We start from the raw sequence: 23,938 nt of genomic DNA, 5'->3' as shown, positions 1-23,938 counted from the left end.
TCCTTCAAACTTACATGCTCATTAGCAAATATTTATATGCCTAAAGGCTGTTGAGGCAGGCAGATTGCACCTATTCACCTAGACACTGTGTAAATATGAATATGAAAAATACATAGAGTTGTTCATAAAATAGCTACAAATTAGGGCAATTTTTAAATATCTGGGCTTGTATTGGTGCTTTCATGGACTCTTATTCATACATTTTTCTCCATTATAGTGTACATGGGAGAGAGATATGACAATGAAAAATAAGGAATTAGCACAATAGCATATTACCCTGATAAGGAGAACTTCTATTTACTCTTTTTCTCTTTTCTAATAGATAATGCTGGATCTAAATTATGTCAGATCTAGTGATGTTTGAATAACTATCATGCACAAGAAAGGAAAATATTTAACAGAGAAAGCTGGGGTATGATCTTGTAAGTGGTGTAGTATTTACAGCCATTTTTAGAAGGGAAGCTGAAACCTTTTTTGTTGCTACAGTGTTATGTTATTAGGGAAAGAACTGCATAGAAAGAAAAATGTGGCACATGAAGAGAATGACAATTTGGGTTTACCAAAGAAATTAATCAAAACTGTAATTATGGTCATTAATAACCTTACCTGCTTGGAGAAAAAAAAATCGAAGAGAGCTAGCAGAGTTTGCAGTTATTATCAGTCCTGCTCCTGTTGCTTAAGATTGTTTTCCTCAAATATCTCTCCATGATATTTGTTCTGAACAGACTGGAGCTCTCACTTTCCTATGACTAATTGCCTAAGAACCACACTTTTGCAATGTAGTTACCTTCACTAAACACGACAGAACTTCTGTCTCTGCAAGTATTGGACCAAACCTTCTGACAAATTAACTACATCATTATGAGTATTAATTTATGTCACTTCTAGTTTTCCAGATAACATAGGCATGTAATATTAGCCTTACAAGAGGATATATAAGAAAAGTCCAAAGCAGAGCAAGAATTAGATACCTCATCTAGAACCTTCAAATATTTCCTATAGCTACTCTTGTGCTGCCATTTTGATACTAATTTCCATTGATATGCATCTACTGTCTTCTACTGTCATTGCAAACTAAGAGCAGTCATTTCCTTTAAAGCCTATTCTGCTAGTTTTGTGTCCTAAAATACAAACCATCATTGTTTTGTGCATAACTGGTTAAATCAAATAATATATTTGATTCTATAAGCTTTGAAAGTAAGAGTGATATCTATGAATGGTGCCACAAGGAAATACTTTTTGATTTTTACTGTTGTCTTGTGTGCAGAAAGTTTTATATAATTCATGAGAACAGCTTTGGGCTAGAAAAACATCACTTCTTGCATTTTTCTTCTGTGGAGAATTTGCCTGATAGAATTATCATATTGACTAGATAAACACCCCAAACAGCAAAGCACTAATAACCTCTCTGCTGGATATATATATATGTGGATGGTGTCAGGGAGCACTACTGGAAGAGACAAAAAGGGTTGATTCAGTCCCTTCTGACAAAGACAACATTTGATGAAAGGGAACTCATTAAATTTTCAAAGTAGACAGGTTTCTATTGGTCTTTGCCTTATCCCAGGACCATTTATCCAGCCTTACTGGGGTTTACTAAGTATGTTTCTTCTGCCAGCTAATGTAATTAGACTAATAGTTCAGTAGGTAGCAGTCTGCCTGGAGGCAGAGGAAAGACTGACACATGAGATCCAACATAGATGGCTTGTGTTGCACAAAATAATTGTTTTATTAAAAAAGTAAGAAAAAGCAACCCAAAACCTGTAATTTACACCAAGAACTGTGATGACAACAAATTATTTAGAAATTGTGGTTTGTATTGTCTGTGAAACCCTCTGTAAACATCATTCAATGTTTTTAACTGTAATGATGGCACAGGGTGTTTCATAAACTCTTTGTTTCAGTCCTAGCCCTGAAGCACCCTGTGGTGGGTGGGAGAAGGGAAGGAACAGAGGGCATGCAGGCAGTAGTAAAATAATTTATTTTAGATTATGGACCCCGGTGGAGATGTAAGAACAAGTTAAATAGATGATCATAGTAACTGCAGCTGTGAATAGTAAAAGATCCTTCCAGAGACTGAAAATTGCAAAAGGTCTTCTTTTCCCTGGCACGCAACTGGATGCTACTTTTGTAGCAAGAGTACTCTAGTCAATTTACAAACTGTGTTATCAACCATATGTGATCAGTCAAGGGAAAAATTCCTCGTAAAAGCATTGCACTAAAGAAGACTAATAAAAATCTAAACAGGATACCAGGAAAATCAAAACAATTATTTACTCCAAAGATTAAGGAATGGTAACAATGCTACCATCTCCTGTACTATTGTCACCTCAATTCTTTGTGAAATCTGTTCTTCCAAATGTGGGCATTTGGGTATCTCAGCTACTTAAGGAAGAGCAGGTGTTTTGTAATGAAAGTAATTGATGATCAGTCTGTGGAACACATCCCTTACAGGCTCCACTTACAATGCACTACAGGACAGATGTCTGAAAGAATGTCTTCTCACTGCTCTCCCTGCCTTCTCTCCACTGAGAAAAGTTATATAATTGTAATGCTGGTACCGCAAGTGACAATTCCTATGTTAGACACAACTACAGTTATTGCCAAAATCAGATTTACTAGTTCATTGCTTTCCAGTAAAGGAAGTAAGCTGCTGTAAAGGGAATAGCTTTAATTATTTCTGGATTCAACACAGGGGAATGCCATTAGGTATTACACTTAAAATAGCAGTCAGAAGTCAGACCTTTTAGAAATTCTGAGTTATATTCCAGTTATTTTAATTTACTTCTAGGGATTCTGTGACTATAAATCTGTTTTGAAACTTAGCGTTTAGATGGAGCTTTTAAAGAGGACATTCAACTCACTTAAAATGCAAAAAAAGAAAATCAACTACCTGCTTAAAATGGAGAGCAATCCTTTGCAATCTGCAGTGCAGTTCACTTATTCTTTCCTTGTTCCATTTGATTAATGAAAGCAATGTATTTTCTCTTCTTCTGCTGGTGATTAATACTTCTCCATGCTTCTCTGTTTTTGGTGGCAGATTGCTGGGGAGAGATTCCACTGTAAATTGTTTTTGATATCAAGTTTTAAATAGGCTTTGCCATCATACTTATTTTGTGAAAAATACTTCTCAGTTTGCAGCAGTGTATAGCCTAGACTGCCTTCTCTGTCTCTGTCAAAGAGAAGGGGAGTTTAGGAGAGGCCCTTTCAAAGCTCACTTCCATCACTACAGCTGACAGTGCAAATTTAAAGAGAATATCTTGTCTGCAGCTTCCTTCCCCATGTCTGCATGGTAGGTGTGTGGGGCAGCAGGAGTAGCAGTCAGAAACTAAGTCATAGTTACTGACTGACCTTGGTAAGAGCAATATCTTCTCCCGGGTCCATGGTATGACTTAAAGCTCTAATGAGTTTTCAGGTAGTAAGGTAATACTTTGAAGCCATTGATGTGAGTGACACAGAGAAAAGTTGCTCCCTGAATTCTCCTTGGGGAAATACTGTCTCCAATACTGACTGGGTATAACTCATGCCACCCGGACCTTGGTACTGATGCAGGCCCTATTTTGAAACATTATTTTGGACTTTTGTCTGTGCTAGTGTTTCATACAGTGCCAAGGATGTTCCTGGACACAGGACTGCAATCATCCTTTTCCACTGCTGTAGCTGTCTCTGGATGACTTCTGGATGAAGCTGAATTACCCAGATATCCCTGGGCAGTCTGGCATTCAGTACAAGCCAAGGAGCAACAGGCAGCTCATGTGCAGCTGACCTGCTTTGGAGGAACAGAGAGGATGATAATACAGATGGGGACTGCTGTGCACATGTTGGCCTCCAGAAAGAGACATTCAAGGCAGATTCATTTTACTGTAGGATGTCTTGCAAAACCTTTTTCCTTGTTGAATTTTTAGCTTTTTCAGTTTTTTCAGTTCTTTGTTTTTTGCTGGTAATAAACTCAACTGATGCTCAGTTTCTACTTGTGTACTAAGATTAGATGTGAGTATATTTTTTATTATGTTTACTTTTACTTAAAAGTTGGGAAATGAATGCTGAGGTGCATGCAGATGTAAAACTGGTGGCAGTTTGTCAGCATAGCCTCAAGCATGCAAAAATCCTCTTTGCATTGCTCCACCTCTTAAGCAAACACTTCAGCCTGATTTCGAATTAAATTTTCACTACAGAGTAACGATTAATTGAACTGTGAGAGTAATTTCAGCCAGCAGCTCCTTGCATGGGGACCCTTTCACTAATAGCTGGTGAAAGGTGATCTTCTTCTGCCTGGCTGAGGAAAAATCTATACAATCATAAGGACAGCTTAGTGTCCAAACTCAGTCATCACCAAGTGTCCCCAAAATGACCTGAAAAATAAATGGCTTCTCCTCATCATTTCCTTACCTTCCTGTCATATTTTTCTCAGCTACATTTGCCTAAAAACCCAAAATTCAGACATGGTGTGACATTTCCCTAACTCCTTCACTGTCCACAGGCCTTTTACCCCTAGCTGTTGCTGTTGCTGCCAGCTCAATTAACCTCAACAGGAATGTAGTTTTCCCTCTGTGGTTCATCCTGTTCAAGATTAATGAACTGTGCTTTAGACCAAGGGAACTGCTAGTAAAAATTAAGTATAATTTCATTAGAAAATTTTGTACTCCTAATTTATGAAGGAGGTCATCTGAGGACTTGGCAGAATTGAGTTTAACTGGAGGAAAATATCCACAGTTCAAATATATGAAGTTTGCTACTTCCTTTTCATCATCACTCTCTCTGTCACCAAACATCCTGTTTTCTGTCTCCTTGCCATCAAATCACTGCCCAGGCATCTTGATGGGAAGCATGGAGTAGAGGCAGCAGTAAAATGAAGTCACTTGTGTAGCCACTTGTTTCTTCATCTTGTTTCTGAGTGATGAACACTGTGTATAATATGATTTAAGTGTTAAAAAGCAGGGGCTGCTCAAAATACTGAGGTCATTGCTTCTCCACTTACAATCCAAGAAAATTCCTGGTATTTGTCTTTCATGCTCATTCTGGGAAACTTTGTAGTCCTTCAGTTTCTCATTAATGCTTGTTTGGTACATTTGACATGTTCAGACTTGGGCAGTACACTAGACATGTTCAGACTTACATTCTGGATATTAAAAGTAATTTTGATAGACACCTAGACAAAGAAAGTTAACAAGGAACTTGACCAAGAAAGTACTGACAGGCCAGAGTAGTTACAAGGAAAGGGAGACAAAACAGGTAAACAACTGTTTTAAAAACAGACTTAAAAAAAAAAAACAAGTTCAAAAAAAAAAAAAAAAAAAAACAAAAAACAAAATCAAAAATTTTCAAATAATGTTCCTGGTTTGTCATACTCAGCTTTGTTTATTGCTTCAGAGCTCTTGACTCTTCCATTATGGTGTAGTAATTAGTATCCATCCTGTAGAAGATCAAGTGAACACCATGGTTTCCAATATTTCATATTGTGCAATTGAAGGTGACCATAGACTGATGAATTGCACAGTTGTCAATCAGATATTTTGGTCTTTTACGCCAAAACATCCTGTGATGTTTGCTACTTATGTGTCTAAATCATGATGTAATATTTTTTTCTTTGAGAAAATTTATATGGGTCCTTCTAAGTTCTAAAAATATACCTCTATCTCTCCAAGTAATCATATCCATTCTGGGAAGGATATATCTATAATAAATAGATTGAATCCAGGTTTTGAATGTAAAACTAAGTCTAATGACTGGATTTTTAATAATATGACATCAAAAGAATTTTTTGTGCAATATATTGTAGAGGGCCAGATATCCACCAACCACAAAATATGCAAGTTTGTATTCTGCACATATAAAGGATAAGAAGTTGATACATTTGAGTCAAAGTTCTTCACAATGTTTTGTTTAAGTGCTGGAGCCAGTCGATGTGCTAGCACACATGCTTATGTTGCAGCATATGAGAACAGAAAATCAGCTAAGCACAAAAATATGTCAGCCATCATTTTTTTGGGAGGTGGTACTTTGGTTTTGGTGTACTGCACTATTATATTTATAGATTCTAAAGAAATTAAGTCTTGTCTTCAAATGTAATTACCACAGAAGTAGTGGAAAATGCAATTTTCAAAGCAGCCCAAGGAAACTAAGAACACAGTTCTCAGTAGTCAGGAAAATAATATACTGAGTCCCAGTCCCAGCCTTGAACGTGCCAGTATCAAGGGTCTGTATGGGAGCATTGACACAGGTATGTAATAAGCTATACAGCAAGCTGATGATGTTTCTGCAATACTAAGTGGTCTCATATAATGAAATATTTCATATCAAGTTCTGTTCGCTATGAGAAAGAATGCGTTTTCTACCTTCTGCAAAAGTGCATTTGTTGGGGTTTTTTGGGTTGTTTTGTTGTTTATTTTTTTTCCCTAAACAGTGTTATGGGCCAAATGCTCAATCCTTTTATGTCAAAGGCAAAGTTTGATTTAAATGAGACCAGAATGCATGGATATGTGCTAAATCAGATATTTTTAAATGTGTGCCACTTGAGATTGCAGATGAAAAAACATGCTTATAAATATTTGTGATTTGTTTGAAGTCAGAGTATGTTTCTCTCTGTGGGCCTATTTATAGCTTCAGGATAATAAATTCTTAGGCTTAGTAAAAGGAACTGATGAGTGAGACTTTCACATACTCAGAAGAAAAACATGAGTTGTAATTTTCTGTTCCTTCAGACTAAAGAAAATTCATGAGTCTTGTAGCTGGGATATAAAATTAATCCTGCTTACTTAGAAGAACCTTAATCACAATGCAGTTTTCCACTTGAACCACGGTATCTGTAGTACTCAAAGAAGTCAGTTCTTGCAGAATATTTTTTCATCTGTCTTTGTCTCTTGTTAAAACAGACCTTTGATTTTGCCAGTGACTAAGATTAGATTGTAATGTAATATTTTTATATTTTTAGTTTTTATTCTGTTGCTATATTAAGACCAGAATCACAAATGGATTCTTGTGAATCCTGAAGTGTTCTCTTTTTTATTTTTTTGCTGCTAGAGTCCAGTTCCATACAATATCAGCAATCAACTTCTATACCAAAGCCAAGCAGTGACAGTTGCAATAATGAATATTTGCTGTGGACCATTGGTATGAAAATAGCACAATGCTGCAAGCCTGCGTCACCAGAAACAAATCTTCCGTTTGACTGTGGCTGAATTTCCAGCTCAATTTTAGAACATTTATAATTGAAATAGTTCTTAAAGCACTGTCATAATATAGTGTTAAGAAATGCTGATTCAGTCTACAAGGCATGAACTCAAATGCCTTCCTACTTCTTTTTGGTGTTGTTTTTCCTTGTTTGTTTGTTTTTTAATGCCTTATGCCTTTAATACTGTACCCTGTACTTAGGGCACTGAACTCCAGACAGGCAGCAACACTGTAAAATATTCAAAGGGACCCATGCTGGTTAGGTTAGAAATTCTTGTGAGAAAAGGAATTGAATTGCCTCTTTGTAAGCCTACTTGACAGATTTTAGAATGTTTTATCCTTAATCTCTGCTGAAAATTCTGAAGTTTATATGAGGATGAGCAGCTTTGCATCTTTAAATGTGTCATGGCTTTTACATGGTGAACTTCAATGGCTTTCTATTTATGTTTTAATGTCATTAATGCATTTGTATTAGTAGAATATGAAATGTAATCATATAGGGCACCTCTTAAAAATGCAGAATATATGCACTGAACTTTGATTTTTTTTTGAGATGAAGAATATGCTGATGACCTTTACCATTTTTAATTTTTATATACTATGCTGCTTTCATTCGTGCATCTCAAAATACCCTCAAAATATTCAAAACAGCTAGCATGACTGTATTTTCTTTTCACTTATAAATAATTACATAGTGAAATATTAGATCAGCATAGATACAGAAGGTCAGATACTTGAAGCAGAATAAAGTCTGCTGTTATTTCAGCTTTTATTGTTTTATTTCATTCATTGCCTCAGGTTTTCCTAAGGAAAGTAAAGAAATTATCATCTATATTTTGCTTAAGGCTGAATACTGACCCTTACACTGCAAAGCTGGCAATGGTGATTGATACACATTTCTAATTTCCTGCAGGATCAGAATGAGCACCAACTTTGCCATCAATCCTGAGAGAATGTTCATGTCCCTTTCCCCTGCCTGGGCCATCTGCCCCTTGCCCTTCATGTCACCAAGAGAGTACATTGGCTAAGCCAATGTAAGTAGGCTTACTGCTGTACAGTAGTACCAGGATGCAGAAACTGATGTTTTAAAAGCAGTGTTAATGCTTATAAAGCAATGGGCTTTGGATTGGGATTGGGCTTTTGAGGAAAATTATTTCATTGAAGTAATTTTTGACTGAAGGAAAGCAAACATTCAATGGATTCTCCGGAATGGGAAAGGAGTGACTAGTTAGCTCTACAGTTTTATGGACAGATCTTCAAGGGCTTTATTTTTTCATCAGTTTCTCAACAAAATGCTTAGTATTTCAATTTTTTTTTCCTTTTGAAACATTATTTTTAAAAAGTCATAAATAAGAAGAGACTATTCAGCAAGATAAACTCATTTCTTCTGCACTGATACTTGACATCCCCAGTACCTTCAGGATCTGACAACCTTCAGGCACTCTTTCAGGAAAAAGAAAACCAAACTGTGATTTGACCTTGAGTGGGACTTTTTTATTTTGCTACATGTTTTAATGCCTCTCAATACGTAGAATATTCACATGAAAAAACCTGCTTTCTTGGATTTATGAATGATAATTTTTTAAAACCCTCTGGGAGAGTATGTAGAAACATGACAAAATACACAATGTATAGAACTTAATAGAGCTTAAAGGGTCGTATTCCCACTGACTGAAAGGGAATCATATTTGTGTAGATATTTGTTCAGTCAGCTTCAAGTCCCCCAGTAGGAAATATTTCTGGATCTGTGTAGGTAGGTTATTCCCAGGCTTCATAAACTTTAATATTAGGAACAATTTCCTCACATCTAATCTAAGTCTCTCTTGATGTAACCCAATAGTCCTTGTTCTACTAGGAGGGATGAGGGAGAAGAGTATATTCTCTTATTTTTAGCTACCTTCTACAGATATAAAAAACATTGTCAGTGATTGTCCTTTTTCTTCCATATTCACAGTTCATGTTTTCTAAACTTCTTATTTATTTTGGCTCCCTCCATCACAAACCCTCTTGTTGCTTTACATTTGTATTGCTTCTGAATTAACAGCAAAGTAATTTTGGTGGGTTTTTTTTTGACATTGCTGTCCCCAGACTGGATACAGGGCCTTCAGAGCTGATCAGAGGAGGAAAAAATACCTCCTAAATATTTTGCTTTGCAATTTCACTGTGGTGGGGACCTGTTTTATAGCACAATGATAGAAGAGATCTGTGTTCATCATTTCTGCTACTGAAAGATTTTTCTGAAAACCAAGCAAATAAACAAAGAAAACAATCAAAATGAAATAAAGAATAAAACTTCCCCAAATGCAGTACTGGGGTTGTTGTTTATCATTCTGTGTTAATAGATCAGATTAAACCTACTGAGTGTGGATTCCTGCAACTGTCTTTCCTGAAAAGCATCTAATTTTCTAAACTCTTTCTTCAATGCATTAAAATTGTTTTGAATCAGGTTTCTCAGTTTGTTTGCCTTGCTTCCAATCGGATACTGCCTGCCAAGCTATTAGGAATGTTCTCCATTAACAAAGTTTTTGAACAGTATTAATCTGCAGTGCACCACTGTGGTATCAGTTAGTTGTGTCCCTTCTGCATCGGAGCACGTACTTACCTCTCTAAGTGAAAGAATTGCTATTTTGTGTATTCTGATGGGAGGCAATAAATGAAACATAGTACAGGTAGAGCATCACTAACACCAAGTGATGTATGAAACCAAAATGAGCTATGCTGGAAAGTACCCAAATCCAGGCATATTTCAGTAAAGTAGCTAAGATTTGTTTTTTAAAAAAGCTACTACTCAGTAGGCTTAATATGATAAAATACAGCACTGCAAAGGCAGAACAGCTCCTGTCACTTTGTCTGCTTCTCGTGTCCCCTACCCACCATCTTCTTCACTGCCTTCATTGCTGCATTTTGCTGTCCTCCACCCTGCTAAGTACTTAACAACCACATGATACTGCCATATCCAAGCATCATGTATCAATGATTCAAACTAAAATATTATGTATTTTCTCTCTCTTTCATTTGATAACTATAGGAAAAGCACAAGTTCTAAGCTGCAAGTTTTCAGATTTAGGTATATATCTTGCTTGTAGACTTTCCAACTGATAGGCAGAATAAAAATGTTATTAGTGTTTGTTTTGGTCTCAGGTATGGAATGTTGTATATTTAGTTACTGTTATTAGTATGTATCATTATTATGTAGTAATGGACAATGTGTACTGTGTATTTATAATTGCCTTCATTCTTTTAGTATTGCTGCTGGGAAAAAATCAAGTGAAGCATCAATTTCTTCTTTTTTTTTACTAGATATAAAAGCCAATTTTTTCATTTTCGTTTTATTGGTACAAGATGTTAAAACTCTAGCTTGGCTACCCAATCAGCATAAGTATTATGTGTTACTCTGGCTGTTTATGCATGTGAAGTTGCTTGTATAAATTTAAACTGCTTGTTGACCTGGTCATTTACATGGCCTCTTTTATTGCATTTTTCCTCTGTTGTACAGTACATTCTTAATGATCTTTTTGTTCAGCTTATGAGTTTTGTGTGAGCAGACTGCAGGAGACAACACATGTTTTTTTAATACATGGGAGTACTGTATTTTGTAACCACACGAAATACAAAGAAAAAGGTCAAGTTTAGTTCATTACCATTAGTCAAACCATCACCAGAACAATCTGCCTTTCTGTGTCATCACAGCATTGGGATGTCAACAAGCAAACACCAAAGGTCACATGATTTTTTTCTGTTTGTGTTCATTTTTTTCCATCTCTTCTCTTTGCCCACAGACGCTAACACAGGGACACCAGCAATATCGACAACGACAACCGTGGAAATCCGGAAGAGCAGTGTTATGACAACTGAGATCACCTCTAAAGTGGAGAAAATCCCCACAACAGCCACGAGCAGCAGCGCTTGCCCTTCCGTTGAGACTGAGGAAGAAAAAGCAAAAAGACTGCTGTACTGTTCACTATGCAAAGTCGCTGTCAACTCTGCCTCACAGCTGGAGGCGCACAACAGTGGTGAGATGGAGCAGTGCTTGCTTGCTTCCTTTTTTTTCCCTTCTGTCTCAAGAGCGCTGCAATTATCTTCCCCTGAATAGATTAGATCTCTTGCAGCAGGGGACAAAGAGGTGGCAGAAAACTGGCAATTACATGGAATTCATTAACTATTAAAGTATAAAAATGACAGGCAAAGAGGCCTTAAAAAAGAGAAAGAAAGGAATTTATTGCAAGTCGCAGATTTTCTTACGCTTTAGCCTTTGCAGCTTCAAAATCTTATTGAGCTAAATGACAGCTCGACTTCATTACCTTTGGTGTTCAGAGTTTGCATAGTTTTGCTTGTGCCAACTAGCAAAATGAGAGTGAATGCCATTAGCTTTGTTTGAAACTTAACAAATTAAGGCTTAAAGAGGGAGCATTAGTCAGTCAGAGTTCAATGATGGGAGTTAGAGTTCTTAGCTCCATATTGTCTGTTAATAAATAACTTGTTAAAATTATGTATATTTTCCCTTTGTTTTCATCAGCTGATAGCAGCTGCTGCATGAGAGTTGAATGGGTAATTGCCTACCTCCATCTTTTTTAGTTTTTAAACTTTTTCTTGCCATTAGAGCTAGTAGCATCAGTAAGTTCCCGCAGTAGACAGCCACCATCCATAGTCATTATCTTAGCATGTTATTGATTAGCTCTGTGGTGGGTGGGGTTAAAAGATCTAGGGATTTGATATGGTGACAGTGACCACCTGTAGCCATCTTACAGAAATTTCCTGATCTGGAATGTCAGGGGCTATGTCTTATCAAGGCTAAGTAGAGTTCAGAGACAGAAAGAGAACATTAGGTTTGAAATGTTGAGACAGTGATAATATACCTAGAGCAAAGTGATCAAAGGTTTTATGACGCAATTAAAAAATAAATAACTTTGGCATATCTATAGAACGCAAATTAGAATGGAAATTATAACTTCTTGGCATTCATGAGAAACAAAATTCCATCCATTTTGGATGCTGTTTACTATTTGCCAGATCTTCATCTTGCGGAAGTTCAACTTCAAGCTGTACCCTTTTAAACTATTTAACTTCATATAAGAGTTAGACTCTTATATGATATTCTGATCTGATATTCTGATCAGGCTGAGAGTCAAAACACTATTCTGAATATTTAAACACAACCTTCCAAGTTTTTGCTGCCTGTGCTGATAAACTCTGTGTGTGCTCACACACATGCATTTTTTACAAGTCTCTGAGGATGCATACAGCAATTAACAGTGGAGTGGTGGTTCTGTATGCAGTAGTCAGTCCATTATCATCACAGACTACCTGTGTGGGAGTCAACAGTGTAAGAAACTGTTCAGTCTGAATAAAGGTGCCAACAGAACACCAATGTTCTCTATGCAGCCTTTATTTACAAAGGGAAAAAAAAAAGGCAATTGTAGTTTTCTCTCATATATGTTTCTCACATGTTTTGTTTTATGTCAGGACATTAATGATCCATAAGTTGCTTCCAGGAATCTCTGCCCCTTTCTGGTTTGGAGAGTAATTAGTTAATTACAGATTTAATTGTAAGCTACCTAGACATAGTGTTTATCAATCTGTTCAGGAGGAATACAAATCAAAGCCAACTACATCTTTAATAGCTAAATTACTTTTCTTTCGTAACTACAATTCAGGTCTTATTAGCAGCAGGAGTTAATGAGAAAAGTCACACACATTTAACTTCACATCAGGGTACCTGATTGTGCTGCTACTTTCTGGTCTGGCTGCTTTGTTCTAGTGCATTACCTATAGGTATGTAATTTAGTAAATAAATATCAGCTGTAAAATATTGTTACATTAGTATGACACTGATACAGACCAACACAGTCATATTCCAAGGATAGCACATGGCACCAAGCTGAGGCTCATATGATTTTATTTCAAAAAGAAAATAAAACTATGAATGCAACCCAATTGTCAAAGTTGTTTCTGTTTCCCATTTCTGTTGTCTCCAGGGACTAAGCACAAAACTATGCTGGAAGCTCGGAATGGAAGTGGAACCATAAAAGCCTTTCCCCGGGCAGGCGTAAAAGGCAAAGGACCTGTGAATAAAGGAAACACAGGCCTTCAGAACAAAACATTTCACTGTGAAATATGTGATGTGCACGTAAACTCCGAGACACAACTGAAACAGGTACTCAGCCAGCTTGTAGAGTGACAATCTTTGGCTGTTCTTTGTTTTCATGGTGGTAAAGTACCAACACAGTCAGCACATGTCGATATACCAGTTTGTGTCCAAATGGAACTCCCAGTTTTGTCCATTGTACTTGGCTGCAATGCTGTGTTTTGTTTTGATTATGATTTTCCCTTGCAGGGAATATGTCTTCTCAAAAGCTCTCAATTATACACATTTGATAGAGTTATGGAAGGTGTAGCACATTACAACTGTCTTTAGACTGCTAGAATTGTCCTGAGCTAATAAACTCTGCCACATTTCATGTACTGCATGATATTTGCCTTGACAAAGATGTGAAGGTGGATGCAGCCAGTACTTTCACAGAATACTAAGTAACCCACTTAGAAATGTGGGATGGAGAGGATTTCTAATATTTTTATCAATGTTTCACTCTAACTGAGAAGCATGACCTCTAAATTGCAACTACACTAAGTTATGTTCAGTCATTCTTCAGATGATCAAAGCTTTCTGAAAAACACTTAGTTTAATTCCATATGCCTATTGGAATTAAATACTTGTAAAGGAACTTTACAAGAACGAAGATTAATTCAATAATAGACAATAGCAATACCCATTCTTCTGGTCTCAGAGAAAAAAGTCCAGTTCAATTTCTTTTTATTGTGATAATTCTCTTGAAAATGAAAATCAAAGTAAAAAAAGAATTCTGAAAAAGGTCCCTTACTTCTAATACTGCAAGTGTAGAAAAATACTTTAAAAATCTCATAGATCTTATAAAGAAGATAGTGGATTTCATGCATTTTTTTCCACTGTCTCTTAGTTTGATATGTAACCATCTCAGAAGGATCTCCAGGCAGCATAGGGATTTAAACAATTTTCTGACCTTTTATTCTTCCCCAAATAGGGGATGCTTTACTATCTAATATTTTTTAAAAACTTTCTATCAACAGTCTATTGAATTTGATGGGTGCTTTATATAGTTAGGGAGGAGTTTTTCAAAGGCTTTAACCTGTGTCAACTCCTGCTGAAGTTAGAAAAGATGGGAAAATATTTAACTGTAGTGGAAGCAGAGCTGAACTTAGGACTGATGAAAATTACAGTCCCAATATGTGGTGTATAAAGGATCCTTCAAACTTTAAAAGAGCCTACTCCTTTTCATTATTGAATTAGTCAAAGTAATGCTGCTGTAGAACAAAAGTCTTTTTGTATTGGAGCAGTAATCTTGTGTAAAGCAGAACCTGAAATGATCTGTTTTGGAACTATCAACCCTCAACCTTTGTTTTCTTTCTCCCCCCCCCCCACCCCCTCCCACCCTCCCACCCCCCCCCCCCCCACCCCCAATATATTTTAACAGCACATAAGCAGTAGAAGGCACAAAGACAGAGCTGCTGGGAAGCCACCTAAACCTAAATACAGCCCTTACAACAAACTCCAAAAGGGAACACATCCGCTAGGGGTAAGCCAATCGCCCTTTTTTATTTTACTTTTATTTTAATCCTGATGAGTAGGATTTTTAGAAAATGTAAGTGGGGAAATGTTTACAAGGAGAGTAATAGTGTAAGCTATTGGAGTATCAAATACATGAAGGAGCCACTAGAAGCCCACAAGGGATTTTTTTATATACTTTAAGGTGTGTTTACTACAGCCTCTGGACCCTTGCTTTTGTAGCTACTCTGAATAACCTCAGGAAAGAAGCTTGTTGCAAGGGTCACTAGAGAGCAAGAGACAGAAAAAACCTCCAGATGTCAAACAGGATTCTTCTAGTTTTCACCAAGGACAATAGTGATGAAATAACTAAATAAAACTCTATAAAATATAAACCATCCATTCTATCCTTATTTAGAGAATTGTTGAGATAACAAGTGAAACAATTAAAAAAACCTGACTCTTCCATTTGACTGTTTCAGAATGGTTCTGGTCACATTTTCAACTGCCAAGATAAACTATCTGAAACACAGCTCTTACTAGCTCCAAAAGCTATTTTTTTTTTTTAATAAAAAGCCTGGGATGCTGCCACTAGTTAAGAAGCAGCTTATATTGTGGGTGGCATAGTAAAACATCAGACTTTTATCTTCTCCATCAGTTAAACTGCATGAATGAGTCCTGCACTTTGGCCACAATAATCCCCTGCAACATTATATGGTGGGGACGGTGTGACTGGACAGTGACCAGCCAGCCAGCTGTGTGCCCTGGCAGCCAAGAAGACCAATGGTCTATCCTGGCCTGTTTCAGGAATAGTGTGGCCAGCAGGAGCAGGGAAGTCATTCTCCCCCTGTGCTCGGCACTGGTGAGGCAACCCCTTGAGTGCTGTGTCCAGTTCTGGGCCCCTCAGTTTGGGAAGGACATTGAGATGCTTGAGTGCATCCAGAGGAGAGCAACGAGGTTGGTGAGGGGCTTGGCCTGAGGGAGCTGGGGTTCTTCAGCCTGGAGAAAAGGAGACTCAGGGGTGACCTTATCGCTCTCTACAACTTCCTGAAAGGTGGTTGTAGTCAGGTGGGGGTTGGTCTCTTTCCCAAACAGCAACTGACAGAACCAGAGGACAGTCTTAAGCTGTGTCAATGAAAATATAGGTTGGATATTAGGAAAAGGTTTTTCACAAAAAGAATGATAAAGCACTGGAATGGACTGCCTGGGGAGGTGGTGGAGCCACCATGCCTGGATGTGTTTAAAAAAAGACTGGATGTGACTAAACCATGGTTTAGTTGAGGTGTTAGGGCATGGGTTAGACTCAACCAGTCAAGAGACTTGAAGGTCTCTTCCACTCTAGTCATTCTGTGAATTCTGTGAATGTTATATCTGCTGCTTTGTAGTTTATAAATGGTTCTGGCAGAGGGAGGATGTTGAGTCATTGTCCCCATAGAGATTGACCATTTTCTCTGATGCAGACACAATATGGAGCGCTTTTTTTTTTGCCTTTTTTTTTTTTTTTTTTTTTTTTTTTTTCCTGTTAAAACCCATTTCTCTTTACATGAGTTAAAGCTTTTGGCAGCAGAAACTGTGTCCTTGTTGGGGCAGCCCTCATGAGTGTCATATTCATACAGGATTCAGTTGTAGAATAAAGCAGTACACAGTCCTGGTAGATCCACTAATAGGGAAATAGCCCTATAGGGTTTTTCAGTAATCCACAAGAAAGATCAAGGTCTCCAATACAAACTGTACTGAAAGGAATAGAACGTATGTAATGGGGTAAGTAGGATATGGAATCAGGAAAGCCTTTCTGACAGGATTGTAATTCCTTCAGGAAATTCATTATTTTTCAGGGGATGAAAACAACTATTGCATTGTTGTTGTGGTTGTGCACAGCTTTCTGCCAATTTATATAATGGTGATTTCTGAGAACTCCAGCCAAGGTTCAAGACAAATAACAGCAGTGTGTCCTTTTCCTTCTGCCTCAATCCCAATTGCTCACAATATACAGGTCAGGCTAGAGGGCATCAAAAAGGCAAAAGGGATTTAAGAAGGAGAGAAAAAACTAGCAATAAATGAACAGATATATGTAGTAGAATTGTGGCTTCAATAAGAAAGGAGAGACCAGTTCTCCATTTAGTCTTTTTGGTTTTGGATATAAAAACTGCAGGAAGTGTTGTCATTTGAAGTGCAGAATAGCACAACAACAAGCCAACTAAATTCACCTTCAATTCAATGCTCTTTGTTTATTTTTCCTTTATTCCCTCTCCCTAGCTGAAACCAGGATGCTCCCCATTAATAGTTAAAGTTATTTATCTTTTAGTTTACTTCATTGGAAATGAAACAAGTAATGGTTACTTTACTCCTAATGTTGACCTGTGAGTAAATTAGAGGTTAGACATGAACGTGCAAGGTACTGCATATGTTAAGTATTACTAGTTTTGCAGCTACCTTGAGATCAAAATCATGTTGATAAGTTGACTGAAAAGCTATCTAGCTAGAAGTAATCTAGTAATTTAATTAGAAGCACCTGATTCCTCCAAGAATGGCAAGAAAGCTTTAGTCTTTTAATAGAAACAGCCACATGAGATCTTCATTACACAAAATGTATGGACATCACCAAATTTGTCTACAGAAATTTTTAAAAACATGCTACATTTTCATGGCTTTTCTAAACCAAAAACCTGATTTTACCATGTTTTCAATATAATTTGTACTTCTCTGTCTGTTCTAGATTTACATGCTCCAGAGATAGAAACTTTATAAATTCCCACAGATTTTTAGAGTTTCAGAAGTCTTGTAGTGTTGGGACTTGCTTGGTATTTCTTCAAGCCACAGCTGTCCAGCATGTATAAAATACTGCACTGACGAAAAAGGTTATCAAGCATTTGATAGTCCAAACTTTCTACAATAAAATGGCTGTTACAAAAAGCATCCTTCACTGGGAACTCTAGACCAAAGAGTATTTTGTACTCAGGGTTACTTTAATTTTTCTCAGGGTTGTTTGAGGTTTGGGGTTTTTTTTTTGCTTGGATGGGGGTCTTTTTGTGTTTTTGTTTGTTTGTTTGTTGTGGCTTTGGGTTTTTTTCTATTCTAAACAAGGCTGTAAAAGGTATTTAGTAAAAAATGTAAGAAGAGAGGAAAAAGGCATATGTTCAGCGAAGAAGACAGCTTGGATTAGTGAGCATAACACTGATCAAGGAAAAGATCAGATCATTGCATTTAATAGGCACCATGAGGAATTTTATATCTAGCATCTATTATATCATTTGTTAAGATAATTATAGAATTTGGTTTGATCTGAGTATTTCTTCCAGAGTTTTAAAGGACCTGTAAGCCAGCAGTTTTGCCAATAGGTATTGGGAAAAATTAAAATCCTATATCCATCTGGCCACTAAAGGACCAACAGACCTTTTGGAATATGGTGATGCTGTAATGGTGAAACTCAGTTGTGGTTCATGCCAGAGTACTCCTGTCTTTACTTTCTGATGATTCAGTCACTAGGGTTCTGTTGAGCTGAAAATGTCAGAGTGATATTGTACAAGTTAATTACTTGAAAATCCCTTTCAAGTCAAGAATGAGAAATTGTGTTTCCTTGTACGTAAAAAGTGTCCATATTTACACTGAGATGTACCACAGCATGGTACCTATATTCTGGATATTCAATACCATGTATTCAGGTTTATGCCCTATGCAAGAGGTCTCAGGTCATGCTAGAACACAGACACACCAAAAGTCTGTCAGAGACAATGGGAACTTCTCTTTGTCAGTAAATGAAGTTTTTAATCTTATCTCAGAGTTATAAAAACAGGACTGGAAAGGTATTCAGGCTCCTGGCATTTCATTAGCAACTTTAAATTCTACTGAAAACTGCAGAAATCTATAGAGACTATTCTGATGGTCATTTGTATGCATCCCAAATGTAAATTTTCTTAAATATTACTGAACCTCATGTGAGTATTTTCAGTCTTGAAGAAACTTCAGGATTTGGGGGTTTTCCCTTTTTAGGAAACTCTAAATGAAGGGTTTTTTGATTTGTATTTGGTAGTTCACAAGAAAATCATGTTATGATTTAAAATGTGTTTTAAGAAGAAACTTCAGTGACAGGAACATAAATATCATAGGTTGGCAGAATACTACTTTAAAATATCTTCCAGGTTTTCACAATCCTTGAAAGAATGAACACTATCTTAGTGGAAAACAGTTGAAGACATTGAAGACGCAGCAAAATTAAATGGGGCAGCACCCATTTAAACACGTGAAACATGAGAGATATTCATAACTTGTGAAAGATAAGATTGGTTTATTTGCTTGTTATTAGAAGCAGGAGTAAATGAAGAGGAGCTATATGGAGACCTTTATTTTAACTAGAACTCGCATCCTAATGATTAAAACAAAAGTATCTTGTAAAACCAGGGAATAAGATATGTTTACATTCTGCTCTGGTCTCTACATTAAGCTCTTCAGATGGAGATCTATTAATTGATATCTTATTTTTCCTTGTTTATTTGTTGCAGGGTACATGCAGGTTTACTTTGGTGCAGATTCCCCAGTCCCATTTTAGATTTGCTTTGATTTCTAATCTCAAATTAATGAATGTCAGCAACAAGGTGTGAACGCTGGAACTCTTTGTCCCCATCCAAATCCTTGTACCTTGTCCATTGAGGAGGTCATATCACCTGTTACAAGTCTGTAGCTCACAGAGTCAGTAGCCACCATTAGGCCTATCTTGCTTGATTCTGCACATATAATCTTAAATCAAGATCCCTCTCATGTAGCTAATATGAACAAATTATGTGTCTCTGTTTGTTTGTTTGTTTTCTCTTCTTCCCCACAGGTAAAATTAGTATTTTCAAAGGAACCTTCAAAGCCGATGGCCCCACGAATCTTACCAAATCCGCTAGCAGCTGCAGCAGCAGCTGCTGCTGTGGCTGTGAATTCCCCCTTCAGTCTTCGCACAGCCCCAGCAGCCACCCTTTTCCAGACTTCAGCACTTCCTCCAGCACTCCTACGACCAGCTCCTGGGCCTATACGGACCACCCACACTCCTGTGCTGTTTGCTCCTTACTGAACTCCAAACAGGAATTAATTGTACTGCAATAATTTTTCAAATCAAAACAAACAAAAAAATGAAAATCAAGAACATTGAACTATGCAGTGTTTATTTATAGTTTAAAGTATATATGAAGAGCCAGAACTTTTGATAGAGAACCGAACAAATTCTGAAAGGGGGAATGGGTGGTATTTTCTCCAGATAAGAACATCTTGAGCATTGATCGTTTTAGAACTGATCTCCAGCATTGACTTGTAGTGACATATAAAACTTACAGAGCCTTTTGACTGTGCATTTTGGCACATATTTCCCTGCAATGTCTTTCCTGCTTTATGAAACAACTTACAAATTTGTCTAAAGGGCATTAACTGGTTCCAATGTATATAAAATGCTTTATTCTGTAGATTCAAGAAGAAGGAAAAAAAAAAAAAAAAAAGAAACACTGTGAATAGTAGTACCCTTACCAATCCTCCTGCCAAATCAGCAGTTACTGGGTATTTATCTGAACAAAAGTAGATACAATAGATGTCTTGTAAAACAGTAGTATTGTGTCTCTATCTATGCCACTAGGTTTCTAACTGAGTTGCAAAAGATAAAATGAACAAAATTATGTCACTTTGGTAAGTAGTCAAAAATTATTACAATAACATGGAGCTGTCCCTGGTGAGCAAAGTTTTCCTCACTCACAGAAGAATGAAAATAATCTAGGTTAGGGCAAAGAAAATTATAAAGAAGATCTAGTGGGGGAAAAATAATTCAGATACTGTACACAACAGAATGGGTCAAACGTTTATTTAACTGAGAATGTATGTGTACACTGTGTGTTTATTCAAAAAGTGTAATACATACATGATAGATCAATGTTTAAGACATGACAGTGGAAAACAAAAAATATGATCTTGTCATGAAACAGGCCTGACACTTCAGTGTTGAGCAGAGGGAAGACACAATTCAGTTACGCAGAGTCATAACTGACAAATGAAAAACAGGAGAGAAATCCTGGTCTCATTTAAGTCAGTTTAAAGTTCCTTCTGGCTGCAGTGTAGCCAGAATTTCATCCCAAGAATGGCACATATTCATTTTATATCACACCAGTGGGAGTGTCTGTAGATACAGGTAATATTTTTTGCAATAGACTTAGTCTTAGCAACAGACTTATTCCCTTGTTTTATTTCCTATTGATGTGATATAAAATGTCTTAATATACCTATAAAATGTAAACAGTGACACATGAGATACATATTACGAGATAACTGCACATCATGGGTTTGGAACAAATACAATTTTTAGGATCTCAAGGGACCCTTGAATTCTGTAGCTGATCGTGATGTATGAACAGCTTAAAGCCTTATATATTTACTGTGAGGCTTAAAGGGGTTGACTGTGTCCCTTTAAAATAAGATTTATCAGGGGTATATATAGATATATTGTATATATGTTAGAGTAAGAAAAATAACTTATAAACAGAAAATCTACTATATAAAATAATTATATAACCATTGATTTCATATGTGGGTCATTAAGTGGTAAGTAACAAACAACAGAGAAAAAAAATAGACTTTTTGAATCTGATCCTTGCTGCCTGCTTTTTCCCATAAGGAGCTGAAAAGTATCTATTAATATTACGGAGTGCGCTGCTGAGTCACATGCAACCACTCTGATGTGTAGCTAAGTGAAATGCCTACCGTACATTTAGGCAGAATAAAATTTAAAAGCATAATTTAAGTTTAGATGGCGAAATTATTTGAAAGATTTCATTAAAAGGCAGTAATGCAAAATATTGACCATGTGGTTGCTATATACTGCTGCCTGTGGTTAATGCAGACAGGTGGGAGATATAGAGGATGGGAATATACAGCACTTTTGACTTGCAGTTCATCAGTGAGCCTTCCATATACATTCGTATTTGCCATTTTTTAAACCTCTCTGCATTTAGATTTTATAAAAAATATATAAAGAGAGAGAAAGAAGAGGTTCCATGGATATCTGTGTCCAAAGAATTCCAAAGAGATGCATTTATTTATCTAGAAGTATTAAAATAAGTTCTGTATTATGTATTTGTATTTCATCCAGTTTATTTGCAAACGTTTGTGCCTTGAAATGAAATGAGCTTTTGTTTATATTTAATTCACACCTATGTGACCATGAAAAAGACATGATGGTGATTCCAGGGCTAATTACCAGCTGGATTGCTTTGGCCTAATTTTCAAAACAACAGTATGAGTAAGTTCCTGAAGCCAAGTTTAAACATCTAAATAACTAGGGGCTGACATTTAAAAGGGCTCTCTACTCTACAGCTCCCAGTAAAGAGGCAGTAAATAAGCCAGCCTTCAAGACCTGTTCCTCACACTCAATTTAGAAAATTTTTCATTTTATTTGGGTACATGAGATAGTAAGATTCAGAGGACTTGGTCTTTTAAGCCTGCTTTCAACCTTACATCTTTGGAAGTTTGCAGAAGCTGTAGTGCCGTTGCCAGCTGCGTTCAGATTCCTCCTTGAAAAGGGCAGCAGCTTTCAAGCTGTGCTCCATGAACCACCACTTGTTTCCAGAGCCTTTTGTAAGAGCCTGGGTAAGATCTTGCTAAAGGAGCAGAGGAGTACTCACATTTTGGGAAGGTAGAAGGTCTGGGCAGGCTATCTTTTTCCCATGAGGAAGCAGGCAGATGGGAAAATGGGAGTTAGACAAATACCTTGAAGGCTCTTATGCACAGCCTTCTGGTACATGACACCTGCTGTACATCCTGCCATGTTCTTGTGATGCCATCGAAATCAACAGGCTGATCCTTGCCAAAACATGGCCTGTGGCATGTATGGAGGCACAGTACTAAGAGCAGAGTTCATACAAATTTTACTAGAAATAAAAGAGTGTCATTCCAACTACTTACATCAGCTAATTTGCAATGACACCTTCAGTTTTCTTGGACCTCTTTTGTCACAGTGCTCTATGGAACAAGTTTTTGTTCACACAAGTCTCTTTTAAAGTTCAGCTGTAAACAACAAACTCAGTTATTTTTTGTCTCTTACTCACTACCTAATAAAGGATAAAGCCTAAATGTTAGAATGTATAGTGGATTTTCTGTGCCTTGCTGCTCCACACCCCTCTTGGTCAGTAACAAGCCAATGTACCCAGGACATCAGCACAACAGTTATATATATATATATATATATATGTTAAGGAAAATACTGGCACAGCTATCTAATGGAGCAAAGAGAACTTCTGGTCAAGGGTATGTCCACAGCAGATGACAGAGAGGTAGTAGACAGAAGACACTTTACACCTACTTGCTAATACATCCGGTGTGGAGAGCACTATTAAAGAAAAAATGCCATCATATTTCATATTGCTGTAACACTCCAGGGCCAAGAGGAAGCCTAAAGCACAAGGAAGCAGATCATTTCATCGAAGACACGGTCACTCACTGGAATAAGAATGTGAAATCGGCCTGCGGGGAAGTGGCTGGGTAATGAACTCAGAAAAACAATCAGGTTCGGGGATGTTTTCTTAAGTTCTATTCAAAGTGTTAAAGAAATAACTATTCTGTTCTGACACAAAGAGATGGTATTTTTGTGGGAGGTATATATATATTTATATTTTTATGCTATGTGCATTTTTCCAACTACCTATGGCTTCAAACCTTTGTTCTGAAGGATCATCATTGCTCTGAACCATGAAATTAGTAACCTTCTTTAAAACTGCTGTAAAAGCTGATGTGAGAGGTCAGTAAGCAAATGGTATAAATATGATGATCTAAAATGACAAGGACTGACCATGTCAATAAATATTGTATTTGAAAAGCATACATCTTTATTTTAAGACAAATTATATAAAATTATATAAAATTAAGAATAGCTAAATAAAGTAATATAGCTAGAAGAATTACATCTGTCATTTTAATACTGAAATATTACAATTGGCTCTACATTTTAAAAGTTTAAAGGACTTTCTAGATGTCAAACCAATGCAAGGATGCTGTTGGTACATTTAATGTCTCACTTCATTATCTTCCATTTGCATCAGGAGTACCACAACTGAATGGAACCTGCCTTTAGTCACTTTTAATTAATTGCCAACGATACAGTAGCATATTGGCCCCATATTCCCTGAAAAGTGAAATCATGCTGCTTAGGAGGTCCTATTTCTGCGTTTTACTTCC

The 23,938-nt window shown here is 36.8% G+C and overlaps 1 protein-coding gene across 3 annotated transcripts in view; it reads left to right on the top strand.

The window, feature by feature from the left end:
- Nucleotides 1-22,837, top strand: part of ZNF385D (zinc finger protein 385D) — a 416,346-nt gene extending 393,509 nt beyond the window's left edge. For all 3 annotated transcript variants that reach the window (XM_053987806.1, XM_053987810.1, XM_053987816.1), the window contains 4 exons: nucleotides 10,950-11,183; nucleotides 13,146-13,324; nucleotides 14,679-14,780; nucleotides 19,569-22,837. In XM_053987806.1, coding sequence (XP_053843781.1) covers nucleotides 10,950-11,183; nucleotides 13,146-13,324; nucleotides 14,679-14,780; nucleotides 19,569-19,802 — 749 coding nt within the window. In that variant the 3' untranslated portion in view covers nucleotides 19,803-22,837. The remainder of the gene's footprint in view (nucleotides 1-10,949; nucleotides 11,184-13,145; nucleotides 13,325-14,678; nucleotides 14,781-19,568) is intronic.
- Nucleotides 22,838-23,938: the final 1,101 nt, after the last annotated feature.

Source organism: Vidua macroura, chromosome 1 (assembly GCF_024509145.1).
Source record: "Vidua macroura isolate BioBank_ID:100142 chromosome 1, ASM2450914v1, whole genome shotgun sequence".
Taxonomy (NCBI): domain Eukaryota; kingdom Metazoa; phylum Chordata; class Aves; order Passeriformes; family Viduidae; genus Vidua; species Vidua macroura.
This window is presented reverse-complemented; position numbering and strand designations above follow the sequence as displayed.